The sequence below is a fragment of the Trichoplax adhaerens genome, genomic scaffold, assembly GCF_000150275.1.
Source record: "Trichoplax adhaerens TRIADscaffold_3 genomic scaffold, whole genome shotgun sequence".
Classification (NCBI taxonomy): Eukaryota; Metazoa; Placozoa; class Uniplacotomia; order Trichoplacea; family Trichoplacidae; genus Trichoplax; species Trichoplax adhaerens.
The window spans coordinates 7,179,871-7,191,095 of NW_002060945.1; the positions used below are offsets into that span (position 1 = coordinate 7,179,871).

The 11,225-nt window shown below is 30.5% G+C and overlaps 2 protein-coding genes across 2 annotated transcripts in view; both read right to left on the reverse strand.

The window, feature by feature from the left end:
* Window positions 1-4,333: 4,333 nt before the first annotated feature.
* Window positions 4,334-6,545, reverse strand: TRIADDRAFT_12208 (uncharacterized protein; the record flags this gene model as incomplete). Its single annotated transcript, XM_002111106.1, has 9 exons — window positions 4,334-4,463; window positions 4,592-4,726; window positions 5,046-5,118; window positions 5,228-5,285; window positions 5,401-5,443; window positions 5,638-5,735; window positions 5,946-6,090; window positions 6,243-6,307; window positions 6,408-6,545. Coding segments are annotated over 9 exons (885 nt in total), but the record flags the coding sequence as incomplete, so codon positions are not given.
* Window positions 6,546-10,294: 3,749 nt separating this feature from the next.
* Window positions 10,295-11,225, reverse strand: part of TRIADDRAFT_54802 (uncharacterized protein) — a gene marked incomplete at both ends in the record, with an annotated part of 2,677 nt that continues 1,746 nt past the window's right edge. Inside the window, 2 exons of the mRNA XM_002111107.1 lie at window positions 10,295-10,464; window positions 10,695-10,745. Coding sequence (XP_002111143.1) covers window positions 10,295-10,464; window positions 10,695-10,745 — 221 coding nt within the window. The remainder of the gene's footprint in view (window positions 10,465-10,694; window positions 10,746-11,225) is intronic.

Consider the following 11,225-nt stretch of genomic DNA (forward strand, 5'->3'; position numbering starts at 1 on the left):
CCGTTATGATAGTTACGACATGTTATGAATCGTTATATTTATACATATGAAATACTTTCTGTTGTAATCTGGATAGTAATATATACCCTTCCTGAACTACATACAGAATGATTGCTTGATAATTATGATTAAGTACTTACTGTAGTGTAAATTGCAAAATACAACAGGACAATCGCTATGAAATGAAGATTATTTGACACTTACGATTAAGTACTTATCCCCAGGATGTTATCTTGCTTAGACGAATAGAAATAATAAAGCCAAATTGTATGATTTTCAGGGAGTAGAATGACTATCATGGAGAAGGACATTTAATCAGTAATACTAATAGTGACTCAATTGTACATGGGAATAAAATAGACGATGTTGCTTTACAGTGATATTGCCTTTCTATTGACAGTATCTTATTGCATAGAATAGAATTACAATTTTTAATTAATGTTAAATATAAATATACCTTCCTTCTGTCGCCTTGTCGGTGAGTAGTTCTGTGTTACAAATGACTATTGTTAATGAGCGAGTTCTAAGAATATCTAATGACTTTATTACAAAGTTGAAATTATAGATTAATACTTTACAGATTGATACCGTACTTAATAATCATTGTCTACCTTCTACTACGTTGAGATCTACATTGAAACTGTCAGGTTTGCAACTTTAATAGAAGCCTTACAATAACGTCCTATGACGTTCTACGCGCTTTGTCGGGTAATATCCAACCAATCTTGCCCTTCGAATTACTTTCTGTACATACTTACGTAGCTAGGACCATAGTTAAGCTTTATGTACCAAACTCTACAGATTTATTTTTGTATTGATCGCCATGATAACGATATTGCTATTGATATTACTTCCGTATTAATTTCTAGCGCTTGTCGATTATATGTAAATAAATTGTAATAATAGATTAACAATTGACTAAGTAAAATGGATGTTTACTATGATTTATTTGTTGCAGCAGTATTATTTATTATTGTATTGTTTAAATAGGTAATTTCTACTTGCTATTGTAAAAGCTAGTAGGAACTCTTAGGATAGATGTTGACTGCATACGTAATAAAATGTTAATAAACAACGTGGCGTTGAACAGTTCCCTTACGTGTTATTACCAGAAAACAAGAAACATTCGCTCAGTGACCTGATCATCATCATTCCCTAGCGATCATTAGTAATAATGCAGCCTTATCCATTAAATTTGCCGCTGTTTGTTTGTTACTGTAGACATATTCTTCAGTCAGTGTTGGATTAATTTTAAGTCTTCCGTTTTACCCATTTAATTCGTGGTTACTGGACGAATTTTAAGTTTCCTTTTTGTCTATTTAAATTACTCGCCGTTACTTTAAACATGCTGATAAGTCCGTATTTAATAAATTTTGAAACTTCCTTTTATCCATTACATTAGTCGTCGTCAGTGGACTTGGCAGTTGGATAAATTATAGTGCAGTAGCTGGCTTTACAAAATCAATAGGCTTGATCAAACTACAGAATAACTGAAAACTGTATGTAGTTCATGAAGTAAAATTATTCGCAAACATTGGCGGTGTACGGTCGACATACAGAATAATTTTATAAATTGTAGTGTAGTAGCTAGCTTTTCTTGATTAAAGTACTGGATAACTGAAACTGTAGCCCATTAAGTTAAATAATTCACTAATATTGGCGATATACGATAGACATAGAAAAATGATTTTGTCATAAATCTAGCGTCAAAATCTTGATTTTATATAAGTTCTAGACTTATTATACCGCAAAATACTTTTTTTCGCATTTTCGGAACGTTTGCTCTACTTTAAATATTATATATATATATATATTATCAAAATACTCTTAACGAACCATTAGTTAGTGATTATCTAATATCGATTAGCAACGTCGAAATTAAGACAACCCACAATATTGCTAAACAATGCCATAATCGTGCCATAATGCAATGCTATTACATTTTAACCTTAAATATTACATGATATACTTAGATTATTTGTCTGGCTACACATTGACCCAAGCTGGAATCAATACATTACAAGCCAAAATATTACCTAGGCAATGGACTCGATTTCTATGCACCTACAAGTCTTGAGTTAATGATAATAGCTCATAATTAGTCATAGAATATTTTATTCCAAGTATCAAAAATTCAAATATAAAATTTAAGAAGATATACTGTATACGTGTACTTGATGTATAACATCTAAATAGGGTAAATTTAAAAGTTTGCCCAGTATAAAATTAGTAGACGACGGAATTTATACCGTAAGCAGTCTATCAATTCATTTTAATATAGCAAATGAATGAGCAAAATAATGCATTAAGAATAGTGTTTAAAATCAAAAATAAATTTTACGTCTAGAGTCCGCTAGCTCTGATCGCATTCTATCTATTTCTTAGTTGGAATTAGCCAACTCGGATGATATTTGGTAAGAGAACGAGTTATGGACATTATTCAACAGAGGAAGAATTGATAATAAATATCAGCTAAGAAGCTTTATTATCAGTATCCTTACTTGGCAAAGAAAATTGATTAAACTTATGATATAGTAGTAAACAATGTAACAGTTCAATAGGAGTGAACCAGCGCTACTTGATGAGATGGTATTCCTGGATTTACAAATTTTTTAAAATTTAGATTGTCTTCCTCGATTTTAATACGATTAGACTCGCAATCATCTCTTAATCCCAAGTTTATCGAATGCTAATAGTAATCAAAGGATTATTTATATTAAGGATTAATGCGAGTGCATGCGGAAATATATATATTTTTGTAATAATTTCGGGTATTTAAACTAAGTAAGGTTATTATATTGCATCTTTACTTTAATGGTCGTCAGTATTTTTGAGAACTATATATCGTAAGTCTACATAATTGTATAAATCATATATAACATGCAGTAATTTAGCTACATAAAAGCAATTCTTGAATACACTGTACATTTCATTTTGTAACAATATTGTCGCTATAACGAACGTAATGCTAACATTTGAATGAATAACAGAAAATAGGAGCAATAATAGCTATCATGAATAAGTTAAACCTTCGCGGCTAATTTATTAATATTCTTATGCCTTAATATGAACTTCTATACAGTAGCCTCTACATCCTAAAATTATAGCGTGAAATTTTATCGTACTCCAATCGAGAACAGATCGACTGACGACAGATCCGTCCGAAGAGGATTATCAATCAATTAGTCCTAAAATTTTATTAAAGTAATTAGAATTCGACTTCATGACAAGTAGAGTAAATTAAATTATCATCGCTGTAATAACCTGTTGTTTTTAACATTACCAGCAAAGATTGTGCTGCACTCAATATTAGATTCTAATAAATTTATTGGGAATGTTTTCTTTAAATGCATTTAATAATACCGTTATTAAATAGTTTAACTTTTTACATAAAACACAATTTGTGTAATATAATTGCATAAAGGTTTCAATTCCATGAATTTTATAACTAAACTTATAATAATTATTCTTAAATTGAAGAACACTTCAAAATCATTTATATAATCGCAATAGCCATGATATGACATAATATCTACTGGTATTTTATCTTTCTATCGATCAGAACAGTCAAATTTTTAGCCCATAAAATTTGTAGTCAAAAGTAAATATACTGCATGACGTCCAAAATTATAAGACCGACGTCGTATGGACACCTGCACCATCGTAAAAGTAATCACGGTATTTATTATAGTCGCTAAAAGCATTGCAAAAGTCTTTACAATGGGATGAAAATCTTTGATAGCCTTATTAAGAATTTTCATTACTGATTAAATTTACATCTTTAAAGTTACTATATGCATAAAAATAATTTGCATATGAAATTATTTGCATGTACCTATGACTAATTCCTTTCATTAACTTAGATATGAAATACTTATATTTTACAAGCGACTTGCGATTCGCTTGCATAAGTATTTTTGGGGCCAGATGAAGTTTTACACAACTGTGAATTTCCTAACGGGTTGTCGGTGATAACGATGCATGGTAAAGATTTACTTATTTTAGCATCTCTAGCATTTTTTAGCGTATAGTGTTCTTCTATTATTCCATGGGGTGATGTAATGTTCTCAAGACAAGTGTGACTTCCATTTTGACTCTTTAAATTCGACGTATCCGATATCGGATTTTCAGTGCAGTGTTTGCTATCGCTATTATTCGCCTTAGATTCCTGATCGCGAAAGCAGCGATCATTCCTATCTGATAGTGTTGAATTTATATCTTTATCTACTTGTATCCTTTCTACATCATGATCTTCTGTAATTTCTTCTCCCAATGTAATAACTTCAACATGTTCCGTATTTCTTCTATTATCTTTAAGCGCAGCTTGTGCACATTCTTCGGAATGATAGTAAGACACATCTTGGAATGTGTCTGGTAAATCAGGAAGTAGTAAATCAATAATTGTTCGAAATTTTGGTCTCATTTTGGCTTGAAATCGGGTACATTTAGCCATAATATGGTACCTAATAGAGTGCATAGTATTTCAATACATCATAGACTTCATTAATTCAGATATTGTTTCATCATCAATATATCCTAGTTTAATAGAGATAGCTTATAATACAGAATAAATGATGAATAGTATGCTTACAATTTATCAGAGCAGAACGGAGGTCTCTGTATGCTCCCACCATCGAGAATATATCGAGCAACATCTTCATTCGACTTTCCTGGATAAGGTTGTTCAGCTAAGGTAGCAACTTCCCATAAAACAATTCCGTATGACCTATATTTATATTACATTTTAAAGTAATCCTTGAAGTATCTTATTTGGAAAGAAATTTAATTGTAGTTCCGCATATGTCTTAAGAATTTAAGCATATAGTCTGTAAATACTTTAGTAATCGTAATATACCATAAAAGGTAGAAACGATACGAAAGATCACGTCATAAAGTATGTTTATGATAGCAAATTATACAGGATACTGTAGCGACAGATTTATTGATTTTAGTAATCGATCAAGGCTACGATGCAGGTTATTTTCGTTAAATCAATGCTATAATGGGATCATTACACGATATACAATTAGCATAATCAGACTAACCATACGTCAGAAGCTGATGTATATACTCCATCTCTTATAGATTCAGGAGGCATCCAACGAATAGGTAGCATTCCTAAATGCAATAACATTTAACATATAATTATTAAAAACATTTTCGCCTAATTCCTATATTTTATAATAAAATGTAAGAATAAATAATACTATGTTATAGTTAACAGTACCTTTTCCACCCTTACGATAGTAGTCGCTGGTATAAACATCACGAGTCATGCCGAAAATCTTTGAAAATACAACAAGATCAGATATTAGAAGGATAATTCTAAGCCAGATATACAGTCTGAGTGAGTCAAAAGAAACAGTGTTGACTATTTAGTTGTATACCTCCAATCTTCACAGTAAGATCCTCGTTAACCATACAATTTCGAGCTGCTAAATCCCTAATATTTAAGTAAACATAAAGATGCAAGAAACTATAACGAATCCAGGGTGATAAACGGTTTAATGCTTGCTTACTTTATTACTTTGTTTGTGTAAAGATATTTTTTATGCGCAAAAACAGCACAATAAAAGGGTTTGATGTGCGCGTATATGACGTACGTTATAATTTATTGGTTACGTTTTGGTAACTAACCTATGCACAAACTTTTTGTCACCTAGGTATAACATTCCATCAGCTATTTCAGCAGCCATTTTATGAAAGTGGATATCAGAAGGTCGGTTTGGATTAGGCTTCATATACTAATGTAAGATTTCGTCGTATAAAAAGGCTATTGTTAGATAATAAATCATCATCCTTTCTGAATATACAAGTTGTACATCATACTCTATTACTAAAATAAAACTTTAGAGAGTCCTCTTTAGCTAGAAAGTGCTTTAAATGCGAACTTTCCATACAGATCCATAAACGGAACAGTAATTTACAATCTGAGAGTTCCTTACGTAATCTGCACTGTCAGCGTCTTCACGAAGCGATCGTAAATAGTTCTTTAGGTCACCACAAGCCATTAACTCCATGATAACTAGAGGCGGAATTCCTTGTGAAACGATACCCAGTAATCGAACTACATGATTGCAATCAAATTGCCTATTAAATAGAAAGTGCAATAATTGTTATTAACGCTTTTTATATAAAAATCATTACATCGCTTTTAAAACCTTATACGATATAAGTAAATACGTATATTTAAAATAATTACATTTATTACTATTTATCAACAAATATAATTTAAATTTTACGTCATAATGCAGGCCTCATTTAAAAATTCTTGACGCTGTAGGAAGGTAGCCTTTTCGTTCACTGTCTATTTTACGATATAATACCAAGCATCATCATCCAATTTTTATTATCGTTCTCTACTTAGTATTCTTTTATAACTGCAAATATGCTTTTAACTCCTATACCTTGACGGCTACTTTAGTTTTCGATTCGCCATGAATAATACCATGAGCTTCACCAAGATAAACCATACCGAACGCGCCTTTGCCTAGTTCCTTCAATAAGTTCACCTTATCACGTTCAAATTCCCAGATAGCAGGAATACATGTTACTATTGATACAGTATATTAAAAAAGTTCCTTTAATACAAATTACGTATTTTAGTAAATTTCTTGCTTTCCTTAAATATTGGATTAGATATAAACTCTTTAAAATTCAATACACTCACTCGTATTTGATTTAAAGTGTTATGTTATTTTATATTTACGATAAAATCTTACTATCTTCTTCATTCATGTAGTTAGGATTATTCGATTCTATGAACTCCTTAGATTTTCTTTTAACTCTTAACAATAAGTAACTCTATTAATAATTAATAATGTAAATTATCTTATATAGAGATAACGAATATCTATTACCTTCTTGTATACCATACTGCTCCGCAGGCGACGATGATAGTGAAAATAACAGTACTAATAACAACGCTTATAGTAACAACTTGATTTTGATCTTAAATAGAAGAATTAATGTACAATAGTACGATAAGTATCAGTTTAACTCGTTATTAGATATGTCATCGTAGTCTATATAATTTTGATATTTATGTGTAACGTATAGTTATAATACTGTATAAGGGTATTTAAGCATACGCTAGAGCTTTATACAAATGTGAAGTAATTAATGTTTCGTTAGGTTAAAATTGTTAGTAGATATATATTTAATATATATGTGATCAGTGTAATTACCGCCTAGTTTAACTAGTTCTATTGATATATTTCCTGCCCATGTACCATTACCAGCTAACGATGTCGCCCTGACGTCTATAATATAATAACCGCTTCTGCCTAATTTGATGCTGTAACCGTTTGTTTCGTTATACTCAGAGGCAGGTATACATCTTGATTCCAACTAATAGAATTATTTAACAAACCATTCGTGTGAGAAGTCTTTTATAGTTTTAAAAAATTTAACAAGTAACGATATATTGTAAAATACGTATATATTACGAAGATAAAGTATATATAAGATGATAGAATTGGTACCTGATCGTGCTTAGTACCAGCCATGTAACGGGATTTATCGTCGAAACGATAAATTCTGATCTCGTACGCTAAAATATGACCACCATTAGGATTGATTGGTGGACTCCACAACATTATAACTTCGTAACTTTCAGCGATTTTTCTGAATGATATATTTTTTATATCATCTCTTGTAACTAATTTATCATTAACGATAATTCATTATCAGAATTATTAGTTACAATCATATAGTAACTACATAGTTCTGTAGCATACAAATTCAAAAATAGTTATTTTAGACCAAACACTATATCAATATACAAGACAATACCTTCTGGTAGAGTTCTAACGTTATACAGATCTGTAGAAGAATCTTGTCCAGCTATAGGACATTTACTGTTACATGGAATAATCTATAATGAAGAGAATAGAATAATATAATACACTGATATATACATCGAGTACACGAGATGATTTATTTTATCGCTACTCGATGTTATTATAATGTAGTTACTGTAGATATACAAGTAATTAAGAATTATATCGATAGCTAGTAAAAGAATGGTATACAATACTTACTGTTATTAAGTATTTAGTAAACGGATCGAGATTGTGTAATATTATGTATGTATTAAGAATATGTTTTTCTATTACTGGAAGCGGGGACGGAGTCGATGTCGATGATAGTAATGGGGTAGTTGCGATAGTGACACTACTTAGAGTCGAATTTCTACTAGCAACGGTAGCGTTTTCTAAAGTGATATTCGTAGGTATAATTGTAGTTGCCGCAGCCGCTTCGGTCGTCAATACAGTGGTTGCTATTTCGGAATGCACATACATATACAGAGATAAATAACAATTAGTGCTATATATCGGTTAAGATACAAGTATATAAGAGCGAATAATACAGTAAGTTATATATTATACCAGTTGTTGATATTGTTATATTTGCTGTTGATACAGTGCTGGGGGCAGGTGTCTTTTGGTAGAAAGCTATTTTATTAAGGTACTCGAAGAAATTTTGATCTTCCCTTCGGATATCAGTAATATCAGCTTGATTTATACTTGTGGTAGCAGTAGACAAACATGGACAGCTATTGTTTGCGCTAATTGTAGGTGTAGTCTTTATGTCGATGCCAGGATTTACGACGATATTCGAATCCACATTGCCACTATCGGTGCAAACTTTACTTGGTAATATATCTTCTGCTATTAGTTGTTCGTATATTACTTTATAAGTTATGTTAAGACCGTTAGGTGAAGATGGAGGATCCCATGAAATTCGGATTGATGATGGAGAAAGATTAATATATTCTACATTTCGAATCGGTGTCGGCTCTATAGTCGAGTTAAAATATTTTAATAATCGATATTCAGTGTTAGTTATACTGTACGTGTAACTGTTTACTCAAACATGATACAAATATGAAAACGTACAAGTAGAATATTTAGTGTAATCAAATGAAATATATAGATATAAAGTAGAATATTAATTAGCTAGTGTATTTAACTTAAATTAACGTTCTGTCACAATGAAACTTACGTAAATCTGGTACAGTGTAATATTTAATATTACTAATAGCACCGATATCGCTGATTGTTATGGTCTTAACATATACAGCATATATAGTATTCGCTTTCAAGTTCTTAATGGCGACAGTATTCTTGTCAGGAGCTATAATAATTTCCTGCCAACTAATCATATCCAAATTATATAATAGATATAAATAGATATTGTTACTTTATATGTGATATTTCTAATAATATTAATTTATAACAATGTAAAGGATTGACAGTAGAATAGTTTTTAGATTGGGTAATCGTTAGTAAGACTTACACTTTAACTCCACAAGCATCAACGCCGTCATAAACTGTAAGATTAGTTGTAGTTCTGAAAATAAAATTGATTTCATATTTGTAGTTTGTAGAAATGTATAATATAGGCGTGTGTATTGGGTTGTTGTTACTTTAACTTTCGTATAAGTATTGTACTTTGTCAGCTATTTTGTAATTTACTAATTCTAAATACTGTTCGGTGCAAGGATTGAATTTAGATTCTGTTAACTTACGTTGTTCTATAATACACAATATGATTTACTAGCATATTAGATCCTCCAAATTGATTGGAAGCAATCGGTTCCCAAGTTACATTTAAAGTAACTCGACGTCTATAATAGTTACTGTTGCCGTTAAAAACGGTTATATTAATAGGATAAATGATACCTAAAATCATTCAAAAAATATATTCAGTTAACTAGCTTCTTTTACCCTAAGAATTCTGTATAAGTTTATGAAAATACTTAAGTACTCGCTTTCTATATTTGTTAGAGTTATAACTAGTAGTAAAACAGTAAATTTATTTAATTTTATACACAGCTAGAAAACTTATTTTAGACATACATTGATTTTGATCTCCGTTAGTTTGTCTTGGTACATCTACGATAGAAGTTGTATTTTCTTGACCGATTTGTTTAGCTAATGTCATAATTTTGTTGTAGCACAGACGCGGATTGAAATGGAAGAAGAGTTTTCCTCTTTTGACTTGTAATTTATGCTGTGATCTCTCAGTCCATAGATTTTCTAAATTTCGATTGTCAAATATAACAATCGCGTATCTATAGATGAGGTAGATTATGTTACTACACTATAAAATTCTATGAAACTTAAACATTTTATCGTATTTATTTTTTAGTATAAATAGCGAAGAAATACTTAAATAAGATTAATGTATTGTAATTACTCGTATACTGATAATTTTAGTTAATTTATATTTATATCGTATTTTGTTGTATGATAAAATTAAATCCTTATTAACGAATAGAAATAGTAGATTACCCTTGTCCTGTTTTGTCAGCTCTTGCTAACTGTTTACCATGAATAATTTTTAATCTCTTCAAAAATTCTAAGCTGACGATCGAAGGTGTACTAGAAATATCAAGATAGCCTTCGATTTCTTCGACACTGCTAAGAGCATTTTCTAGTTCTTTTACTATATCTCCAGCTATATGTATATAAAAGATTATTTAAGGGTAAAATAACCGTTATGATAATGAAATGAAATAGTAATATTAGAAGTAGTTACCAGTATTAAAATAAAAAAGAATTGTATCAAACTACCAAGAAATAACTTACAGCCATAAGTAATTCGGATGATTAAGTTTCCCTTAAGTACAGTACATTCTCTTAAGTTTTGTAACTGATGATCGACGGATGATATTATAAGGTTTTTACCTTCTTTATCTTTTACTTCGCATTCTGAAATAGTAAAAGTTCTCGTTATTTCTTTATAGTAAATCATTATATATAGGTAGTCTGATGCTATATACATATTCGTATAACTTGTCATCTAAGGAAGATTTTGAATTACTTCATTAATAAATATATCTTGATTAAACTACATTATAGCTATGCATGTACAGTATTATCTAAATTAGTATGAGTATATGCGCATGCAATGTTTTTTATACCTCTCTTGCAAGCACTACAGACTGTACAAGTTTTACTCGATTCGTCTTCTATCCATCCTGTAGGACACTTTCTGACGCACTTATTTAAGTGGTGATAAGATCCTGGAGGACAGCGCTTTAAGCAATGACCTTCTATCTACAGAATTGGGATATAAATTGGGTGATATAGATATGGATTTGTTGAATTCATCATCATAAGATACACATTAAATAGGTAACATATATTAAATATGATACGGTACGGCTTAATGAAGGATATTCAGTCAAGTGGCTTAGTATTGTAGCAGATCTATTG